Source organism: Bufo bufo, chromosome 2 (assembly GCF_905171765.1).
Source record: "Bufo bufo chromosome 2, aBufBuf1.1, whole genome shotgun sequence".
Classification (NCBI taxonomy): Eukaryota; Metazoa; Chordata; class Amphibia; order Anura; family Bufonidae; genus Bufo; species Bufo bufo.
Genome location: NC_053390.1, coordinates 442,646,693 through 442,670,379, shown reverse-complemented (window position 1 = coordinate 442,670,379; position 23,687 = coordinate 442,646,693). Strand labels below are relative to the sequence as shown.

The following is a 23,687-nucleotide window of genomic DNA, read 5'->3' as shown; positions in this document are numbered from 1 at the left end:
TTCAAAACTGATTTTACAAACTTTGTTAACCCTTTAGGTGTTGCACAAGATTTAATGGAAAATAGAGATACAATTTCAAAATTTCACTTTTTTGGCAGATTTTCCATTTTAATAATTTTTTTCCAGTTACAAAGCAAGGGTTAACAGCCAAACAAAACTCATTATTTATGGCCCTGATTCTGTAGTTTACAGAAACACCCCATATGTGGCCGTAAACTGCTGTACGGCCACACAGCAGGGAGTAGAGTGAAAGGTGCGCTGTATGGTTTTTGGAAGCCAGATTTTGCTGGACTGTTTTTTTGACACCATGTCCCATTTGAAGCCCCCCTGATCCACCCCTAGAGTAGAAACTCCATAAAAGTCACCCCATCTAAGAAACTACACCCCTCAAGGTATTCAAAACTGATTTTACAAACCTTATTAACCCTTTAGGTGTTGCACAAGATTTAATGGAAAATAGAGATACAATTTCAAAATTTCACTTTTTTGGCAGATTTTCAATTTTTATATTTTTTTTCCAATTACAAAGCAAGGGTTAACAGCCAAGCAAAACTCATTATTTATGGCCCTGATTCTGTAGTTTACAGAAACACCCCATATGTGGTCGTAAACCGCTGTACGGGCACGCGGCAGGGTGCAGAAGGAAAGGAATGCCATACGGTTTTTGGAAGGCAGATTTTGCTGGACTGGTTTTTTTGACACCATGTCCCATTTGAAGCCCCCCTGATGCACCCCCAGAGTAGAAACTCCAAAAAAGTGACCCCATTTTAGAAACTACGGGATAGGGTGGCAGTTTTGTTGGTACTAGTTTAGGGTACATATGATTTTTGGTTGCTCTATATTACACTTTTTTGTGCGGCAAGGTAACAAGAAATAGATTTTTTGGCACTTTTTTTTTTTTTTTTTTTACAACATTCATCTGACAGGTTAGATCATGTGGTCATTTTATAGAGCAGGTTGTCACGGACGCGGCGATACCTGATATGTAAACAATTTTTTTTATTTATGTAAGTTTGTACACAATGATTTCATTTTTAAAACAAAAAAAATGTTTTAGTGTCTCCTTAATCTAAGAGCCATAGTTTTTTCAGTTTTTGGGCGATTATCTTAAGTAGGGTCTCATTTTTTGCGGGATGAGATGACGGTTTAATTGGCACTATTTTGAGGTGCATATGACTTTTTAATCGCTTGCTATTACACTTTTTGTGACGTAAGATGACAAAAAATGGCTTTTTTTTACACCGTTTTTATTTTTATTTTTTTACGGTGGTCACCTGAGGGGTTAGGTCATGTGATATTTTTATAGAGCCGGTCGATACGGATGCGGCGATACCTAATATGTTTACTTTTTATTTATTTATTTAAGTTTTACACAATGATTTTATTTTTGAAACAAAAAAAATCATGTTTTAGTGTTTCCATAGTCTAAGAGCCATAGTTTTTTCAGTTTTTGGGCGATTATCTTGGGTAGGGTATGATTTTTGCGGGATGAGATGACGGTTTGATTGGTACTATTTTGGCGTACATGCAACTTTTTTGATCACTTTTATTACCTTTTTTGGGAAGTAAGGTGGGCAAAATTTCAATTTTCTCATAGTTTAAATTTTTTTTTTTTTATGGCGTTCACCGTGCGGGGAAAGTAACATGACCATTTTATAGATCAGGTCGTTACGGACGCAGTGATACCTAATATGTGTAGTGTATTTTATTATTTTTTATTTTTATTCAGTGATAAATGTGTTTTTTTTATCTTAACTTTTTTCACTTTATTTTACATTTTTTTTGACCCAGACCCACTTGGTTCTTGAAGATCCAGTGGGTCTGATGTCTGTATATATTGTACTGTACTGTATTTTACTTACACTTTGTCTGAACAGATCTCTGCCTTTAGCACAGATCTGTTCAGCACCATGGACAACAGGAAGCCTGAGAAGGCGTCCTGTTGCCATGGGAACCTTCCCTGTCTGCTCAGTACTGGTCAGAACTTCGCAGACGGGGAAGGGTAAGGACGGGGCTGTCGGGGGGCTGTCTGGGGGCTCTCTCCCTCTCCCATCGGGAGGCTGAAAAGGCACAGCAGCCCCCTGATGGGAGAGGGAGGGAGCTCCCTGAGCTGTTAACCTTAAGGGTTAAACGGCTGACATCGCATCACCGCCTGCCGCACCGCCGGCCTCCCGCACCTCCCGCACTGCCTGCGACACCCCCCCTGCACCACCCGCCCACATAATATCATTCAGGGGTGCAGGGGGGTTAATAAAACTTTATTTGGGGCATTTTAAAGTTTGATCCCCGCGGTCAGAGACCGCAGGGATCAGAATCGGCTAAAAGCGCAGCAAACCGCAGGTCTGAATTGACCTGCGGTTTTCTGCGATCGTCGATACGGGGGAGGGGGGTCAAATGACCCCCCCCTGCGTTGTTACAGGATTCCGGCTGAATGATTTCAGCCGGCATCCCGTTCCGATTAACCCCAGCAGCGCCGGAATCGCGAATTAAAGCCATGATGTACCGGTACGTCATGGATCCTTAAGGATTCGGGACCCATGCCGTACCGATACGTCCAAAGTCCTTAAGGGGTTAATATAAATATCAGGGGGATGACCTCATTGATGCCCCTGTTGTCCCTACACACAAATCTGGTGGCTTCTTTGAAAAGCCTTACTATGCTTAATGCATACTTTTCTTCTGTCTGAGCTCAAAATAACACATGCTCCCTGCTGTAGAGGTCTGCTGCATGATGTAATCATTGGCCACTTTATGCTGCTTGTATAGATGGTCCAGCATATGCAGGTGGAATTCCAGCAGGTTGGAATGTTGCAGATCAAGATGTGCAAAAGCACACCATTCTGTCACTGAAAGTATGAATACTTTGTCTGCAGGCACAGTGGAGAAAAATTATCATATGGTAGATATCCACACATAGCAACATAAAAAGATAAGACCGCACTACTCACTGAAGTTTTCCAGAGGAACCTTGTGATGGCGGTGCCAGCAGTGTTGAGTCCCGGCCTGCTGGGCTCCCCAATGGCATAAGATAGAAGATACTGCAGCACTCTTTGTCTTTCAAAATATTCCTGTGTTTATTTCACCAAACAAGTGACTTTTCGACTCTATGATTCTTTTTCAAGCTCAATGTGATACAACATAGTGGAACATATATATATATATATATATATATATATATATATATATATACACACACCTACTGTATTTAGATTCAATTAAGTCAAGGGGTCAGGAGCCACCTCGAAAGGGTAAGCTCCTCCTCCTGTGATGCTCTACAAATATAACATACGTGCGTAACCTCAGAACCGACTGTACATTTTAGCCTCTCACGAATTGGGCAGCGCACGCGCTACTAGCTCCTTCACTTCTGTTCACATGGGCCAGTTGGTGTCATGTATCTGCAACGGATCGTGTACTGCCGGGGGTTCTCTAAAGTGAAGAGGAACCCCCTCGTGAAGCCAATTGGTTGCAGCCGACGGGCGTAGTACCCAGCGTCTGGGGGTACCCCTTACCCTTTAAGAGGTTTTTACGCTATATGTCCCTCTGACAGAGCAAGTTGTCGTGACGCCAGTTGCATTCAGCAAAGAGTACATTGAGTACCCCTATATAGATGGTGAAACCACAGTGTGGAATGCCTGAGTGGTGTAAGGGTCGCGTATAGTGTCCCTTAGGTGTGGCTTTAGCACTTGTCACAGTGCTCCTACCCGGATATCCAGACGTGGTGATCCGAAGCAGTGCAAACAGGGTGATGGATGAAGTGGGTGAAGAAATGAATCGGGTTCAGACTTGTATTAACGTTGAACATAGCTTTACATGGCATAAACTTTCATCAGGGAACAATCTTCCAACTTTATCTTGGTTACCAGCAAGCTTTGGCATGAAGATCTGCAGGCAAACAACCTCTGCAAGAAATTCCTCTCTGCTGACTCTGTACTGTCTCAGCTCTGCTTTGTCAGCAATATTAAATAGGAATCTTTTCCTTTAGCTTGCTTTCTGCTGCAACTTCTCTTTGTCTGACTTATCTTTCTCTTTGTCTTTATCTTGTCCAGGGAATCTTTCCTCCTGGCTTGCGAGGCTTGTAGCTTGGGTCTCTGTGCCCTGCAGGGCAGGCAGTGTTCTGCTGGCTGAACACAGTCATCTCCTTACAGGGGGTTAAGCTCGACTCTACACAACCTGTCTCCAAAGAGGGGAAGGCTAGACTGCTTTCTTCAGGGCTTGTCCATGATGGATGAGGACCTGCTGCTTCTCCATACAGGGGTTATTCTGAACTGACTCACTAGCTAACACCTCCCTCTCTAAAGAGAGGATTAGAATAGAAAGAAGAAGGGTTCCCTTCCATTTAACACAGCTCTGCCAGAAGTGATGCATCTGCTGGTGAACCAGGCACATTACATTTCAAACCATTACCAAATAATAAATACATTTACACATTGTGCAGGACAAATACACATGATGATACAGGGTACACCATTAAGGATGTTGAAGGGGTAAAAAGAGTGGTAATGCCCCCTTTGCGTGACGTGACATATCTAGGTTACCAAATCCTAACCTATGGTAGAATGTATTGTAAACCGGGAAGCAAACGCTAACTACCCTTCATGAATTAAAAAGCATTTTCTACCTTGCAAATTAAATTAGCCATTGTTAAACAGTGGTATTGTCTAATACCTGATTATAAGCAGTTAGACATGTAGTTAATATATATTAATTCAAATTAGGAGGCTTCCATTCAGCACAGGTAACGGGGTTTAGGATTAGAATCTGGACATCAATAATAAAACAGAAAATTGTCCATATTTTAGCTACATGATGATTATAGAACTAAAGAGGGACCACAGGGATTTCCTCTGTATATGGCACTCTAATAATAATATTGTAAGCACTGAGCTAGGCACAAGGAGTAAATTGTCCACAACTCATCCAGTAAAGACCGTCATAGTGTGCCCCACCATCCAAAGATTCCAATCCTGGGTGGAGGGGCCACCGGGTCTTCATTTAAACATTGTAGTTAAGAGTAGGGGATTGCTGGGCTGTGCCTATCCCCTTTCATGGGGAGGACACATTCTCGAAATTACCCTGATCTCATTCATTATCCCTGGACTTAATCCATAAGGTGCCATACTTGAGCTCATAAAAACCATAGGTTAAAGTTTCCACTCACTAGTGTGTTTGATCCATGTTCTAATGGACACAACATAGATAGTGTAAGGCTACTTTCACACTAGCGGCAGGTGACTCCAGCAGGCTGTTCCGGCGGGTGAACAGCCTGTCGGATCCTTCCTGCCACTAGTTCACGTGTGCCCCCGGACTGCAGCTCCATCCCCATTGACTATAATGAGGGCGGAGTTCCGGCGGCAGCACGGCAGCACACGCCGAGAGGCAGCCGGACTAACCAGAGTTTTTTTCGTTTTCATTTTTCTTCCCTATTTTCCGTGAGCCATAACTTTTTTAAAATTTCCAGTCACATAGCTGTATGAGGGCTTATTTTTTGTGGAACAAGTATTTTCTAATGCTACCATTATTTATGGCATAAAATGTAGTGGGAAGCGGGAATAAAATTCCAAATGGGGTGGAATTGGATAAAAACGCAATCCCACCACCGTTTTAAGGGTTTTGTTTCCACGACATTTTGTTTATGGCAAAACTGACCCATGCCCATCATTCTCTGGGTCAGTACAATTACAACGATACCCCATATGTATAGGTTTTTTTATGTGTAAATAGTGTAAAAATAAATGTATACTTTGAGAATTTTTTTCTTTTTACATCACCATATTCTGACCCCAATAACTTTTTTATACTTATGTCTACTGAGCTGTTTAGGGGCTCATTTTTTGCGGGACAATTCATAGTTTTTATTGATACCATTTTGGAGTGTTCATGACTTTTGGATCACATTTTATTTCTTTTTTTGGGTAAGAAAAGCAATGAAAAAATGGCAAGTCGCCCATTTTGACCTTTTTTTCCGTTTCGCCATATTGTTTTTTTTATTTTTTATATTATGGGCGTTTTTGGTCACGGTGATACCCAGGATGTTTATATTTATTGTTATTTAGGTATCCTTTTTTTTATTATACGGAAAGGGGGGTGATTTAAACGTAAATTAGTTTTTTTAATATATTAACTTTTTTACATTTTTTATCATCATTTTAAGGCTCATAAATGATCTTATTAATTATGTTTTTTGAATTTTTCATTTTGATCTATAAGCAATTAAAAAAATTACATTTTCTTTGCATTTTGCTCATTTCTTATGTTGGCCTGCCATCTGGTGGCCAAAATAAGAATTGCAGCATTAATCCTCTGAATTTCTTCATAGAGATTCAGAGTATTCAGCGCATGTACTGAAGTCCCGATTGCGCATTCAGGCGCCGTGATCTCACTTGATCTAAGTCATTTAATTACCGCGATCGGCATTATTGCCGGTTGCAGTAATTAGCCGCAGGTCTCTGCTGTTTGAAACAGCAGAGACTTGCCAGCTATGATGCCCGCTGCACGCGCGAGCGGGCTTCATGCTTGCACAGCACTACCAGTGCCGTACATGTATGGCGCTGGTAGTGAAAGGGTTAAATACATCTATACACCATGATAAAAATACAGATGAAATACACCAAAGAAGAAGTGCGGTATACACCTGAGGAACAGTGTAATAATGCTCTCAATACAGGGGGGAGTACAGTGACTAACTACCACTTAGCTATCAAAAGTATGTAAGGATTGATCCTACTTCACATTTGTTGTCTCTTCAAGGGGTTAAATATATTCATTTATATCGACACAAGTCTTGACACTGTTCTATATTAGACCTGATTCCATATTGTTATCTTTTGATAGCTAAGTGGTGTACAGTCACTGTACTCTCCCCTGTATTGAGAGTATCATTACACTGTTCCTTAGGTGTATACCGCACTTCTACTTTGGTGTATTTCAACTTTATTTTTATTATGCTGTATATATGTATTTAATAAAGATTATTATTAATTTTTTAGCCATTTGAGACTCATCTCTTTTTCGTGTAGGTTTGCTTGGTCTATGTTGGCTACTTTGAGGGGAGTAGATGTTGCCCACTACATTGCTTGGGTTATCATTTGTTTTTGTGCTATGTAAGGCTACTTTCACACTGGCGTTTCTGGTCCCGCTTGTGAGATCCGTTTCAGGGCTCTCACAAGCGGCCCAAAACGGATCAATTTAGCCCCAATGCATTCTGAATGGATAAGGATGCATCAGTTTACCTCCGATCAGTCTCCATTTCACTCTGGAGGCGGACACCAAAACGCTGCAAGCAGCGTTTTTGATGTCTGTCTGACGAAACTGAGCCAAACTGATCCGTCCTGACTTACAATGTAAGACAATGGGGACGGATCCATTTTCAGTGACACAATATAATGCAATTGAAAAACGGATTCGTTTGCATTATCATGAACAAATTTTATTTTATTTTATTTTGTTTATGGTAATACAAACGGATCCGTTCTGAACGAATACAAGCGTTTGCATTATAGGTGCAGATCCGTCTGTGCAGATACCAGACGGATCCTCACCTAATGCAGGTGTGAAAGTAGCCCTTACCTGTATGCTTATAATCCTTCTTGCCCTAAGTACCTGGCTGTCAAAGCACTGTCAAACCTAATCATATTGTTTTCTGTCCATTGGTTTGCTGTATAAATCCGTTTTTAGTGTACACCGTTTTAATGTATATAAAGGTTCCAAAAATTGTAGCATTGATGTGAGTATTAGTGATGAGCGAGCATGCTCGGCCGAATTCCTGTTTGGCTCGAGCATCGCTATGCTCGCAGATCGAGGCTTGGCCAAATAATTTGGGGTGCTCGAATACAATTTTATATAATGGAAGTCAATGGGAGCAACCCCAGGCACCCCCCCTGCTCAGAAAGAAGAGGGTGTCTGGTTCATAAAAAGTGGTTAGAAATTGATGGGAAACACCCCATCAAAATGTTTGAAACAGCAATAAAGGGGTATTCTCATCTTAATGATCACTGTCCAATCTGTTAATGATTTAACAGTGATCTTTTCTAAATATATTTAATTAACTAATTCCCACCCCTTAGAAGAAAATAAACATATACTTACCAGGACTGTTGTCTTCCGTCTCCCCTGGTTACGGCCACCGCTCTTCTCAGGAATCGCGGTGGCCGCGTTTGCACAGGACGACTTCTTCTCTACTCCCGGCCGGCCACGCGCAGTCCCGAAAGTGCACGCCGAGGGCCGCGCATGGCGCTATGGTAATTTCTTCCTGGCCAGTATAGTATAATTGCCAGGAAGAAGTCACCAGGGCGCATGCGCTGCCTTGGCGTGCGCGTTCAGCTCCAGCGCGCGGCCTGGCCGGGAGAAGACCTTCAATCAAGATGGAGCCCGCCCCTGCCGAGTGCGAAACCAGGAAGTGGACAGCGTGCCGGGAGCAGGTAAGTATGAAACGGCATGTTGATAATACCCCTTTAAGAGGATAGCAGGATCCATCTGAGACTCCTATTATGTATGATATACAATAGACAACCACACAAAGGGCTATATGCCAAAAGCCAGGTATGTGCAAGCCATCCATCTATCCATAAGACGGATAACAGCCAGCATACCTTACAATGGCAGCCTCGTGCACTATGAGATATTCCAAACCAGTCTCTCATCTGACTGAGAACCAGTAAACCTCAAAGTTATTTTGCATCTGTTGGGTGGCTTGGGTGTGACCTACACACCTAGATCAATATCATTAGGGCGACAAAAAGTTTTCCGATTGTCCAAACATAATATTCAATAACCTTTCTAATACAGTTTTGTCATGTAAAATCTAATTTCATAAACATGGGCATATGGGAAAGACAAGGCAAATGAGCAGAATCTGCCTTGTTTTTCAGCTGAAAAACCATTTGCATGGATAATTCCACGATCTAGCACTACTCATGAACATCACGCCATCTATTGGTTTCATAGTCCTTCTGACAAGAGTAATAATGAGCAGGAATCTGCCGTGTTTTTCAGCTTTCGGTAAGACTATGAAATCCAATAGATGGCTCTATTGAGTATTATGAATAGCGCCCTCTATTGGTTTCACAGTCTAACGACGAGACAAATATTCATAACTCAATAGTGCCCTCTATTGGTTTCATAGTCTTCTGACAAGAATATTAGACTTGTCTTAGGACACGGCTTATTAGTGCAGCTTTTGCATGGAAAATTAGCGATTAGAATATTCGCGATCTACTCTGAGTTATTACCAGCTTTTCGAATTTAGGATTATATCTCAGAAGTGATTCCAACCACCACCTGGTCATGAAGTCGGTAGACACTTACATCTTCCTGGTCAGGTCTGAGATTATCGAGATCAGGAGACACCCAATACATTACCTAGACCCCAATTTAAGCAAGGAAGAAAAAGAACCCTGTCCGCCCCTTCATATAGAAAAGAACTAACACATCAAAGCAGCAGATAAAGGGGGCGCAATAGTAGTAATGGACACTGACAAACAGTTACAAGATAGGAGATATAAAGAACCACTTGACAGGGATCCCAAGCTTGAGGATTATGCGAAAATCAAATTACTGGTGGATGATGCATACGCCAATGATTTGATTGATGAGAAACTACATATCTACCTTTTAGAACAAAACCCGGCTGACACGCTTACTTATTACTCCCCAAGATACACAAAGAGCTGTATAACCCCCCAGGGCGCCCTATAGTATCAGGAATTGACTCTGTCTTTGCCAGCAAACTGCATTAAACCAGTGCAGACTGGGGGCGGACCAGAAGCAAACAGGAGGACTGGAGGCTGGCGCATGCGCACCTACATGTAGGTGATGCACAAGACTGCGCCGGTGGTGCACTGTGCATGCGCGGGATATCGGTAGATCCTGTGGATGATGCAAAGGGGATTTGCAGGGTGGCCCAAGGAAAAGGCTGGCGAGGCTCAAGCCCCCCGGTTGTTTGGACCTAGCGACGCCACTGGTGGAACGCCATTTTAATGAAATGTAGAATCAACTCGCTCATTTCTACTAGTTAATGCTCTGGATATTTCATGTAGTAATATACGAGAGAACAGCTGGTCCCTTATCACATTTTGTAACAGCTCCTATAGTGATCATTTTGATTTTAAAAGGGTAATTGTTACATGATATATGCTGCAGCTAGTGTAAAATATATTGCAAGCTTTCTTTGTGTGAGATTTTCTTATGGTTACGGTAAGGCATATACAATATTTAGCTCTGTTCATGCCACATTTTGCCATGCAGCTGAGACATATTATTTTTTACCACTTACTGCAAAGAAAAAAAAAATCTTTATGTGACTTCTTTACCATTTGTCTGACATTCTCTCTCTTTGTGGCCTAGAATCGCATGCGGGAAAGTTTGGCTCTTTTTAAGAGTATAAGGGAACTGCCCTGGTTTTAGAAACACACACCGATCATTCTGTTTCCTTAATAAGACTGACTTGCTTGCTGATAAAATCTGCTTCTCTGACTTGGCTACATATTTCCCCAAAGTTCAAAGGTTAGTATGCCCATTTTATGTCCAATAAGATATATATGACCTCTCCATAGGCACTGAATATTAGTAGCATGTTTGGTCTATAAACCAGTGTCTTCTATATTCAAAGGAGAAGAAAATTCAGCAAAATAAATGCATTCTTATACAATGTGGCAGATACTAATCCTATATACAGTATAAAGAGTAAACTTAGGTTAGACCCTGCACTAGATTTATCACAGTGACTCAGGCTAGAATAATAAAAATAGGGGGTAACTATCGAATTAGTACTTAAAGGGGTATTTTGGTTGTGGCAAGTTCTCCACTACTCACCAAGAGGGGGAATGTGAACTCCATACCTGCGGGGGCCCCTTAAATGAACAGAGTGGCAGGTCGAGCATGTGCACTGCCACTCTATTTATCTGTATAGGACTTCTGAAAATAGCTGAGCACTGTTACTTGGCTATCTCTGGAATTCACATAGAGATGAATGGAGCAGCAGTGTGCATGCTTGTTGGTACGGGGTCCCATTCTAGTGATCATTCGGGTCACATAGGAAGGACTCCCACTGATCTAATAGTTATCCCCTATGCTGTGGGTAAGAGGATAACTTGCTACAACCAAGATACCCTTTAAAAGGTTTGTGCAAAAAGACTTACTTACTTTCCTGCTTCCTGGGTGCTGGTATCATGTGACCTATTGTCACTGCAGGCGATGTCAAAATGGAGGTTTACATTAAGGGAGCCCAATCTGCGGAGCATCGCAGAGCCAGGAAGCAGGTAAGTAAGTCTTCCTTTAAAAGGTCCAGCACAACACTTTAAAGAGGACCTTTCACTAGTTTAAAAACTAAAAATGGAACTCTATCAGTGGGCAGAGTGGCGCCCAGGGTCCCCTGCACTTACTAGTATGTCTGGGCGCCGCTCACGTTCGCCCGGTATAGGGCCCTGTGTCTGTAGCTCCCTCTGTTGTACTGGGCGGAGTTTTGTATTAGGGTTGGTCCCTTGCTGCAGCGCTGGCCAATCGAGCGCACAGCTCATAGCCTGGGACTCCCAGGCTATGAGCTGTGCGCTACGATTGGCCAGCGCTGCAGCAAGACACGCCTCATACAAGAAAATCAGTCAGAGGGAGTGCAGGACACCGGAGCCTATACCGGGGCGAACGGAGTGGCGCCCAGACATACTAGTAAGTGCAGGGGGGACCCTGGGCGCCGCTCTGCCCACTGATATAGTTAGTTTTTAGTTTTTTAAACTAGTGAAAGGTCCTCTTTAAGTACTAATTAGATCATTTCTTTGTGTGTCGTCATATTCCTGGACCCATACTTTTTATGCATTTACCATGCAGGATAAATAAAATGATAGTTGTATAGACTGAATTGTCGGTATGTAGCTGCAATAGTGATGAGCGGCAGGGGCAATATTCGAATTTTGAGATATTTGGCGAATATTTGGGTGAATATTCGTCCATATTGGTGATTATTTTCTTGATTAGGAACATCAGCAATGTAGTATGCGCGTATTGCGTGCGCAATACAGGCGTGGGTCACTGTTGATGCATTTTCAAGCTGCTAGAAGTTTCCTGAGACTAGAGAAATGGTTGGCACTGTAGGAACATTACAATAGCTTTATATGCTATATGCTCCAATATATTCGCGATTGTCCCGTGACATGCCTGCGCCGCCTACTTTATGAATGAAGTAGACGGCGCAGGCACGTGACGTCAGTGAGTTACGGCCGGCCGCTCGTCCTGCTCTGCCTGCTACAGGGACATTTAGTAAGTAGTACAGATGGGGACTGGGGATCGAACTTAAATTAAGGTTATTAATATAAAAGGTTTAGTCAATAAAGCAGTGAGGGAGCGGTGGGGCGGAGTACAGTGACCGCACCGCCCCGCCGCATTTGCATGACACCGGCCCTTCCTCCTCCCCCCTCCAGCTGATACATCGCAGTCTTCGATGTAAAATGGCAGCATTCGCCCCATAAGATGCAGGGCGTTTCCCCCCCCACATCTTTGGGGGAAAAAAGTGGTTCTTATGGGGCAAAAAATACGGTAACCTACATCTCCCACTAACTATCTGTATTATAACACTCACCTAAAGAATTATTAGGAACACCTGTTTCTATTTCTCATTAAAGCAATTATCTAGTCAACCATCACATGGGCAATTGCTTCAATGCATTTAGGGGTGTGGTCCTTGTCAAGACAATCTCCTAACCTCAAACTGAATGTCAGAATGGAAAGAAAGGTGATTTAAGCAATTTTGAGCGTGGCATGGTTGTTGGTGCCAGACGGGCCGGTCTGAGTATTTCACAATCTGCTCAGGTTACTGGATTTTCACGGCACAACCATTTCTAGGGTTTACAAGAATGGTGTGAAAAGGGAAAAACATCCAGTATGTGGCAGTCCTGTGGGCAAAATATGCCTTGTGATGCTAGAGGTCAGAGGAGAATGGGCCGACTGATTGCAAGCTGATAGAGAGCAACGTTGACTGAAATAACCACTCGTTACAACCGAGGGTATGCAGCAAAGCATTTGTGAAGCCACAACACGCACAACCTTAAGGCGGATGGGCTACAACAGCAGAAGACCCCACCGGGTACCACTCATCTCCACTACAAATAGGAAAAAGATGGCTACAATTTGCACGAGCTCACCAAAATTGGACTGTTGAAGACTGGAAAAATGTTGCCTGGTCTGATGAGTTCGATTTCTGTTGAGGACATTCAAATGGTAGAGTCCGAATTTGGCGTAAACAGAATGAGAACCATGTATCCATCCTCTGATGGCTACTTCCAGCAGGATAATGCACCCATGTCACAAAGCTCGAATCATTTCAAATTGGTTTCTTGAACATGACGATGAGTTCACTGTACTAAAATGGCCCCCACAGTCACCAGATCTCAACCCCAATAGAGCATCTTTGGATGTGGTGGAACGGGAGCTTCGTGCCCTGGATGTGCATCCCTCAAATCTCCATCAACTGCAAGATGCTATCCTATCAATATGGGCCAACATTTCTAAAAAACGCTATAAGCACCTTGTTGAATCAATGCCACGTAGAATTAAGGCAGGTCTGAAGGCAAAAGGGGGTCCAACACCGTATTAGTATGGTGTTCCTAATAATTCTTTAGGTGAGTGTATATAAGCTAACTAACTATCTAATGTAATTAAACAATAAAGCACAGAGCACAGCAATGACACTGCTGTCTCTCTCAGAACTCCGTAAAACTACAGAAAATGGCTGCTGGGGAGGTTCTTGTATAGTAAGGGGTAGGCAACTTTCCTATTAGTTGCTAGGGATGTTGCTAAGCTCTGACAAAGACATTGCAGCCTTCTCATTGGCCCAGAAGCAAGAAGCAGGGAGGTTACTGATGAAAAAAAAAATCTAGAATATTCGCGAAAACGAATATATAGCACTATATATATATAATTCTTGAAGTGGCGATATTTGCGATTAAAATTTGCAATACGAATAGTCGCGATCAACACTATGCAGCAATAACTATTTTATTACGAGGAAAAACCTAGATTATTTAGAAAAAAAACTAGATTATTTAGTGTCACAAAGGGACTTGTCTGATCTGTAACATAATACAACACACTACATATTCCAGTGTATTATACCTGCTACCTGGTTTCTATAGATGGTAATCATGGAGGCCATTGCTACGCCTACAGCTGCCATCACAAAATATATTGCAAAAAATCTGCCATATGTTAACAGTGAAGTGTTACTGTACAGTCATAAGAAAAACAAAGTATATTTAAATTTGAAGACCCTTAGAACCCTTTTCTAAGGATTAAAACGCTTAGAACGTCTTAAAATTAGGTAAAAACAACCGCAGATGAACAACAACACACAACAGATTCCACCGAGCCAAAATAGAAACGTCATGTGTGAAAACCTAAGTACACCCCATGAATCAATAGCTTGTAGAACCACCTTGAGCAGAAATAACTTGAAGTAATCGTTTTCTGTCCAACTTCATCAGTCTCTCATTTTTTTTAAGAAATGTTGGCCCATTCTTCTTTACAATGTTGCTTCAATTCATTTGTAGGCACAGCTCTCTTAAAGGAAAAGTCACCAAAAATGTTATCTGTTAGTTAAAGGGCTTTTTTAGTTTACTAATAATCCCTATACTGCGAGCTCTGCATACATAAGTTAAATAATCATTTTGGTTCAGTAGAATTTGATAAAAAGCGATTTTTAAAATATGCAAATTACCTTGCTACCAGCAAGTAGGGCGGCTAATTGCTGGTAGCAGCCGCATCCTCCGATCCTAATGACGCCCCCTCCGCATTGTGATTGACAGGGCCAGGGAACGGAATCGTTCTCTGCTGGCCCTGCCTGTTAGCATTCAAAATCTGGTGCCTGCGCTGCGGCCGTACGTATCTTCAATCTGCGCAGGCGCACTGAGAGGCAGCCGCTCGCTCCTCAATGCGCCTGTGCCGGGTGTAGATGTGACGTCATCGGCGCAGGCGCATTGAGGGGGGCGTCATTAGGATCGGAGGATGCGAAACGGTTTAGTGGGCTGACAGAAGCCCTTTAACCTCTTAAGGACACATGACGTACCGGTACGTCATGATGTCCTGGTACTTAAGGACACATGACGTACCGGTACATCATGTATGGTTCCGATCACTGCCGCCGGGCGGGCGGTGATCGGAACCCGGTGCCTGCTGAAATCATTGAGCAGGCACCTAGGCTAAATGCGCGGGGGGGGGTCCCGTGACCCCCCATGTCGGAGATCGCGGCAAACCGCAAAAAAAAAAAATCTGTTTTGAATACCTTGAGGGGTGTAGTTTCTTAGATGGGGTCACTTTTATGGAGTTTCTACTCTAGGGGTGCATCAGGGGGGCTTCAAATGGGACATGGTGTCAAAAAACCAGCAAAACCTGCCTTCCAAAAACCATATGGCGCACCTTTCACTCTACGCCCCGCTGTGTGGCCGTACAGTAATTTACGGCCACATATGGGGTGTTTCTGTAAACGGCAGAGTCAGGGCAATAAAGATACAGTCTTGTTTGGCTGTTAACCCTTGATTTGTTAGTGGAAAAAATGGGTTAAAATGGAAAATTAGGCAAAAAAATGAAATTCTCAAATTTCATCCCCATTTGCCAATAACTCTTGTGCAACACCTAAAGGGTTAACGAAGTTTGTAAAATCAGTTTTGAATACCTTGAGGGGTGTAGTTTCTTAGATGGGGTCACTTTTATGGAGTTTCTACTCTAGTGGTGCATCAGGGGGGCTTCAAATGGGACATGGTGTCAAAAAACCAGTCCAGCAAAACCTGCCTTCCAAAAACCACATGGCGCACCTTTCACTCTACGCCCCGCTGTGTGGCCGTACAGTAGTTTACGGCCACATATGGGGTGTTTATGTAAACGGCAGAGTCAGGGCAATAAAGATACAGTCTTGTTTGGCTGTTAACCCTTGCTTTGTTAGTGGAAAAAATGGGTTAAAATGGAAAATTAGGCAAAAAAATTTAAATTCTCAAATTTCATCCCCATTTGCCAATAACTCTTGTGCAACACCTAAAGGGTTAACAAAGTTTGTAAAATCAGTTTTGAATACCTTGAGGGGTGTAGTTTATAGAATGGGGTAATTTTTGGGTGGTTTCTATTATGTAAGCCTCCCAAAGTGACTTCAGAGCTGTAGTGGTCCCTAAAAATTGGGTTTTTGTAAATTTCTGAAAAATTTCAAGATTTGCTTCTAAACTTCTAAGCCTTGTAACATCCCCAAAAAATAAAATATCATTCCTGAAATAATTCAAACATGAAGTAGACATATGGGGAATGTAAAGTCATCACAATTTTTAGGGGTATTACTATGTATTACAGAAGTAGAGAAACTGAAACTTAGAAATTTGCAAATTTACTTTTTTGACCCAATTTTAGCAGTGTCATGAAGTACAATATGTGACGAAAAAACATTTTTCCAAATTTTTGTTAAATTAGGTATCTTTTGGTGCAAAAAAAATAATTTTTTTGACTTAATTTTACCAGTGTCATGAAGTAAAATATGTGACAAAAAAACAATCTCAGAACGGCCTGGATAAGTCAAAGCGTTTTAAAAGTTATCAGCACTTAAAGTGACAGTGGTCAGATTTGCAAAAAATGGCCTGGTCCTTAAGGTGAAATAAGGCTGTGTCCCTATGGGGTTAAAACTAGATAGTAAGACACATTTTCTGAACATTATTATGGGGGCTGCCATCTTGCTTGGGCTGTTCTTAACAGCTTTTGGAAATCATTAAGAAAATGTATTTACGGCAACCCCATGGGCCTTAGACACAATGGTCAGGAGGGGACCCTATTGACTTCCATGGGAGAGTCTTCGAGGCATGCTCTGTGACCTGTGCAGTGGTCATTATATAAGGAAAGAATAGATAAGATTTGACAAGCATCTATTGTGAATGGTGGATCCTGTCTTATCTGTCATTCTAATCCTGCCTGTAATGATGTCAACTCTGTGTATAGATAAGCAGATAACTGCAGTAAAGTCATATGTACAGACAAAGAAGTGGCACCTATTATTATTGTTAGTGGCCAATAAGAAAACTGCAGGATTTTATGTTTTCTGTTTAAATATTGATAGTCACATGGAAAATTAAAAATAACATCACCAAAAAATCTTTAAAAATATATTAAACATAAAAACATAATTTAAACAATAGGCCATTTCTGATGACACATTTCCTTTAAAGGGGTTGTCCCACAAAAAAGATTCTACAGTTTCCAAACCAGCACCTGGATCTGAATACTTTTTAATTGCATGTAATTAAAAATTTTGCATAGCCACTGAGTTATTCAATAAAATTGTTCTGTATAGCGCCACCTGCTGTTTGTTTTTCCTATTTCTTTGACCTGTTCACTGAGAAGGTCGCACATGCTCAGTTTCATTCTTCAACTGCCTTCTGAGTTGTGATAGTGAGAGCTGAGACACCCCCCTTAATTGCAATTGAAACGACACTCCTCTTGAGCTTTCAGCTTGATATAAATATAGCAGAGCAATGAATGTGGAGATCTATGGATCCATGTGAGGTACATGACTGGTTCAAGCTTTGTTTGTCATCTACTATGTATTGTCTGGTTTTAATTTTTTTACATTAGTCATGGTATAACCCCTTTAAGGTCCATTAATAACAAATCACTTGGGTTGAGGTCTGGACTTTGACTGGGCCATTGCAACATCTCAATTCTTTTCTTTTTCAGTCACTCTGTTGTAGATCTACTGCTGTCCTGGGGATCATTGTCCTGTTGGATGTCCCAGTTTCATCCAAGCTTTAGCTGTTTATAGATGCCCTCACATTTGACTCTAGAATATGTTGGTATACAGAGGAGTTCATGGTCAACTCAATGACTGCAAGGTGCCCAGGTCCTATGGATGTAAAACAAGTCCAAATCATCTCCACTTCACCATTGTGCTTGACAGTTGGTATGAGGTGTTTGTGGTGATTCTGTGTTTGGTTTTTGACAAATGTGACACTGTGCATTAGGCCAAACATCTCCACTTTGGTCTTGTATGTGCAAAGAACATTGTTGTGGTTTGTTCAGATGCAACGTTTCAAAATTAAGCCTTGCTGCCATGTTCTTTTTAGAGAGAAGATACTTTCTCCTGGCAACCCTTCTAAACAAGCCATACTTGTTCAGTCGTTTTCTAATTCTACTGTCATGAACTTGATGCACGATAAAAGAAATGCTCCAGCACCAGAAGGACGTAATGAAAAAATTCCCGGTCTTTATTCAGATCACCAACATATCGGTGCATACAGCGACAGTGACACAATGACCCACTTGTCCCCACGATCTACGCGTTTCGGACGATGTTGTCCTTAGTCATTTTTCATTACGTCCTTTTTTTTCATTACGTCCTTCTGGTGCTAGAGCATTTCTTTTATCGTGCATCTACTTCTGGACTGGCTTGTGTCCGCCCATTGCACCATCACACAGGATCGGAAGGTGAGCTGGCTGTAACCTCTTACTATGTCATGAACTTGAACATTTAACTGAGGCCTGTAGAGTTTTTTTTGCGGATAGGATGCGGACCCATTCATTTCAATGGCTCCGCAAAAAATGCTGACAGCACACAGTGTGCTGTCCGCATCAGTATGTCCGTTCCGTTGCTCCGCAAAAAAAATAGTGCATGTCCTATGTTTTTCTAGTTTGCGGACAAGGATAGGAATTATTACAATGTATTACAAAAAAAACGGATCCGCAAATAAAACGGATGCCATACGGAACATCATCCGTTTTTTTGGCGGATCTGCAATTTGAGGACTGAAAAACACATACGGTCGTGTGCATGTAGCCTTAGATGGAGCTCTTGTTTTTTTTTTTACAATTTCTCTGAGCATTGCACAGTCCCACAGTTCTCTTGGGTTGAATTAGCTGGGATGTCCACTCCTGGGAAGATGTCTTGAATGTTTTCCACTTGTGGATAATCTTTATTGCTGTTGATGGGCTTGAAATTGTTTGGCAATGGTCTTATAAGCCTTCCAAGATTAATGGGCATCAAGAAATTGTCTTTTCTTGGCATTGTGTTAACACACTCCTAAATGCTCCAGACCAGCAAACTGCCCAAACTTCTGCTTTTATAGAGGTGGTCACCTTTGCTGATGATCAATTTATCAAGCACCTTGCTGCTACTTACCCTTTAAATTCCTGTGGAAGAAGTAAGGGTATATTTACTTTGTCACACACAACTTATGTATTTAGCCTAGTTTTTGTTATATAATGATACCATGTAATTTGTCATACAGTTGCAAGAAAAAGTATGTGAACCCTTTGGAATGATATGGATTTCTGCACAAATTGGTCATAAAATGTGATCTGATCTCCATCTAAGTCACAACAATAGACAATCACAGTCTGCTTAAACTAATAACAAACAAAAAATTAAATGTTACCATGTTTTTATTGAACACACCATGTAAACATTCACAGTGCAGGTGGAAAAAGTATGTGAATCCTTGGATTTAATAACTGGTTGAACCTCCTTTGGCAGCAATAACTTCAACCAAACGTTTTCTGTAGTTGCAGATCAGATGTGCACAACGGTCAGGAGTAATTCTTGACCATTCCTCTTTATAGAACTGTTTCAGTTCAGCAATATTCTTGGGATGTCTGGTGTGAATCGCTTTCTTGAGGTCATGCCACAGCATCTCAATCGGGTTGAGGTCAGGACTCTGACTGGGCCACTCCAGAAGACGTATTTTCTTCTGTTTTAAGCCATTCTGTTGTTGATTTACTTCTATGCTTTGGGTCGTTGTCCTGTTGAAACACCCATCTTCTGTTGAGCTTCAGCTGGTGGACAGAAGGCCTTAAGTTCTCCTGCAAAATGTCTTGATAAACTTGGGAATTCATTTTTCCTTTGATGATAACAATCCGTCCAGGCCCTGATGCAGCAAAGCAGCCCAAAACCATGATGCCCCCACCACCATACTTCACAGTTGGGATGAGGTTTTGATGTTGGTGTGCTGTGCCTCTTTTTCTCCACACATAGTGTTGTGTGTTTCTTCCAAACAACTCAACTTTGGTTTCATCTGTCCACAGAATATTTTGCCAGTACTGCTGTGGAACATCCAGGTGCTCTTGTGCAAACTGTAAACGTGCAGCAATGTTTTTTTTTTATAGCAGTGGCTTCCTCTGTGCTATCCTCCCATGAAATCCATTCTTGTTTTGTGTTTTACATATCGTAGATTCGCTAACAGGGATGTTAGCATATGTCAGAGACTTTTGTAAGTCTTTAGCTGACACTCTAGGATTCTTCTTCACCCCACTGAGCAGTCTGCGCTGTGGTATTGCAGTCATCTTTACAGGACGGCCACTCCTAGAGAGAGTAGCAGCAGTGCTGAACTTTCTCCATTTATAGACAATTTGTCTTACCGTGGACTGATGAACAGCAAAGCTTTTGTAGATACTTTTATAACCCTTTCCAACTTTATGCAAGTCAACAATTCTTAATCGTAGGTCTTCTGAGAGCTCTTTTGTGCGAGGCATCATTCACATCAGGCAATGCTTCTTGTGAAAAGCAAACCCAGAACTGGTGTGTGTTTTTTATAGGGCAGGGCAGCTGTAACCAACACCTCCAATCTCATCTCATTGATTGGACTCCAGTTGGCTGACGCCTCACTCCAATTAGCTCTTGGAGATGTCATTTGTCTAGGGGTTCACATACTTTTTCCACCTGCACTGTGAATGTTTACATGGTGTGTTCAATAAAAACATGGTAACATTTAATTATTTGTGTGTTATTAGTTTAAGCAGACTGTGATTGTCTATAGTTGTGACTTAGATGAAGATCAGATCACATTTTATGACCAATTTGTGCAGAAATCCATATCATTCCAAAGGGTTCTCATACTTTTTCTTGCAACTGTATATTGTTGGGTGACTTTATTTTCCTCATAACTGTATATAAGCAAGGTCCTCTTGTCAGACTGAGTGGGCTTCCATTTTGCACAAATGCTTACAAGCTTTCTGAATATTGTTATACACTGATTCAATAGTAAGACAATATGCAGTAAGCTCCATTGATCATTCTTATGGGGACTGCAGGCAGCTGGCATGTTATATTTTAGGCCTCATGCACATGACTGTATGTATTTTGTAGTCTACAAACCATGGATTGTTACCATCTGTGTGTCATCTGCATTTTGGACCCATTGATTTTAAAGGGTCTGTGGACTGCATTTTGCGGACCAGAATAGGAAATAGGATGTCATCTGTGCTGTCCACATCCATATGTCTGTGCCCAAATCATTGAACATGGAACATGTATTTGCGACAGCAAAATACATACGGTCATGTGCATGTAGCCTTAAAAAATACCTTTAGTTTCATAAGAAAATAATTTTAGTGCAGGACATCCTAGGCTACCGTCTTCAGTGAGGAAGCCAGTGGTGTAGGATGCTATGGTGTTAGCTTCTCCACCACCAAGACAGTAATCTAGTAGCTAGAGATGAGTGAATCGAAGTTGGTGAAGTGAAATTCGATCAGAATTTCAGGAAACATTCAATTCGCACCGAATAAAATGGCTGCTGCATGTGTTAGGACATGGACCAACGAACTCTGGGAACGAGGGATCACCCACAGTGCAATGCATGCAGACAATCAGCAGCCAGCCAGCCCTGTGATTTCACAGCCCTATAAATAGCCTCAGCCATCTTGGATTCTGCCATTTTCCAGTGTACTTAGTGCAGGGAGAGACGTCAGCAGGCGCTAGGGACAGTGGTAGAAAAGACTTTAAAACTTTTATTTTTCTATATAGAAGTTCAGTGAAAGAATTGGGAGGAAGCATTCCACAGTATTGAAGCAGAACAGGGTTCAGTAGGGGAGTTTACAGCCTGGGTAATAGGAACAATCCTATTACACCTTGCTTCACTGACTGGACACCCAAATTGCCATTATACAGCTCTGTAATTCCAGCAAACTGTTCTTGTTATTGGGGTGCAAGTGCTGTTTGATACAGCCATTAACAGGGCTTATTACAAGGAAATATTTCTACTGCTTATTTGCCCTTGTGCAGTGCAGTTATATGTTTTAAAGCATTTTTTGGCTTGTATTAGTGGGGAAAAAAGGGCTTATTTGCCGTTGTGTGGTGAAGTGAGAAAATTAGAGCTCTTTTTGGCATGTATTAGTGGGAAAAAATATATATATTTGCCGTTCAGCGTTGCAGTTACGTATAAGTTCTAAAGCCCTTTTTGGCGTGTATTAGTGGAAAAAAATATATATTATTTGCCGTTTATCGGCGCAGTTATATGTTCTAAAGCCCTTTTTGGCATGTTTTAGTGGCAAAAAAAATATATTATTTGCAGTTCAGTGGTGCAGTTGTATGTTCTAAAGCCTTTTCTGGCGTGTATAAGTGGAAAGAAATAAGGGCCTATTTGCCGTTCACAGGTGCAGTTATATGTTCTAAAGCCCTTTTTGGCGTGTAGTTAGTGGCTCAAAAAAAGTATTTGCCATTGTGTGGTGAAGTGAGAAAATTACGGCCCTTTTTGGCGTGTATTAGTGGCAAAACAAAATATATTTGCTGTTCAGTGGTGCAGTTATATGTTCTAAAGCTCTTTTTGTCGTGTATTATTGGCAAAAAAATATGACTGCATTGCTGAACAGCAAATATATATGTTCTAAAGCCCTTTTTGGCGTATATTAGTGGCAAAAAAATATATACCGTATTTTTCGCTTTATAAGACGCACCCGATGATAAGACGCACCCTAGATTTTAGAGTAGAAAAATAAGAAAAAATATTTTTCATCAGACCTCATATCAGCCCACTCAGAGCCTTATAAAACCTCAGATTAGCCCATCAGTACCCCCAATCAGACCTCAGATTAGCCCATCAGTACCCCCAGATCTCAGATTAGCCCATCAGTACCCCCAGACCTCAGATTAGCCCATCAGTACCCCCAGACCTCAGATTAGCCCATCAGTACCCCCAGACCTCAAAATAGCCCATCAGTACCCCCAGACCTCAAAATAGCCCATCAGCACCCCCAGACCTCAGAATAGCCCATCAGTACCCCCAGACCTCAAAATAGCCCATCAGTACCCCCAGACCTCAGAATAGCCCATCAGTAGCCCCAGACCTCAGAATAGCCCATCAGACCTCAGATCAGACTAAAATAAAAAATCATCTTACCTGTCCTGCTCCGTGGCTCCTCTTCAGCTGTCGCGCTCCCATCTTCCCGGCATGCGCTGCACTGTCACATGATTTATTTCAAATAGCCTAGTTGCCTAGACTAGTAGACTTCCGTTTCTGGTCAATTTAAAACGTAACATTTATTTCATTTTATTTATAAGAAAGTAACATAACGGAAGAACAAAGACTAGTTTAAAATTCTAGGTGTGGTAGGGCGCTAGTGGCTGAGATAAGGGTTACTTCACCCATATAGTCAACCTCATGGCATCGATTTGTCCCACTTTTCCCTTTTTCCCCAGCAGTAGTTTTACTTTATTTGCCTAGGTGGGCATAATGCCAAGAGTATACTTGTTCATTCACCCTAAGTCTCTAGGTTCTCATGTTTCTCTTTGGTGCAATTCACAGCCACTGGTGTTCAAACACGATCGAGTCTGCAGTTACTCCGTGCTGCAACACTTGGTCCTACCTACTCCTAATCTAAAAACTAACACAAGAGCTCCCCCAACATGTTTCACCACCGGATGTGGCTTCTTCAGGGGATGGAGCTACTGTCAACAAGAATGCTTTCCC

At 41.8% G+C, this 23,687-nt stretch overlaps 1 protein-coding gene across 1 annotated transcript in view; it reads left to right on the top strand.

Annotated features, from left to right (window-relative positions):
- Positions 1–23,687, top strand: part of LOC120989413 (guanine nucleotide-binding protein subunit alpha-11-like) — a 144,140-nt gene that overhangs the window by 87,295 nt on the left and 33,158 nt on the right. The window contains 3 exon segments of the mRNA XM_040417496.1: positions 10,345–10,425; positions 10,427–10,495; positions 22,293–22,299. Coding sequence (XP_040273430.1) covers positions 10,345–10,425; positions 10,427–10,495; positions 22,293–22,299 — 157 coding nt within the window.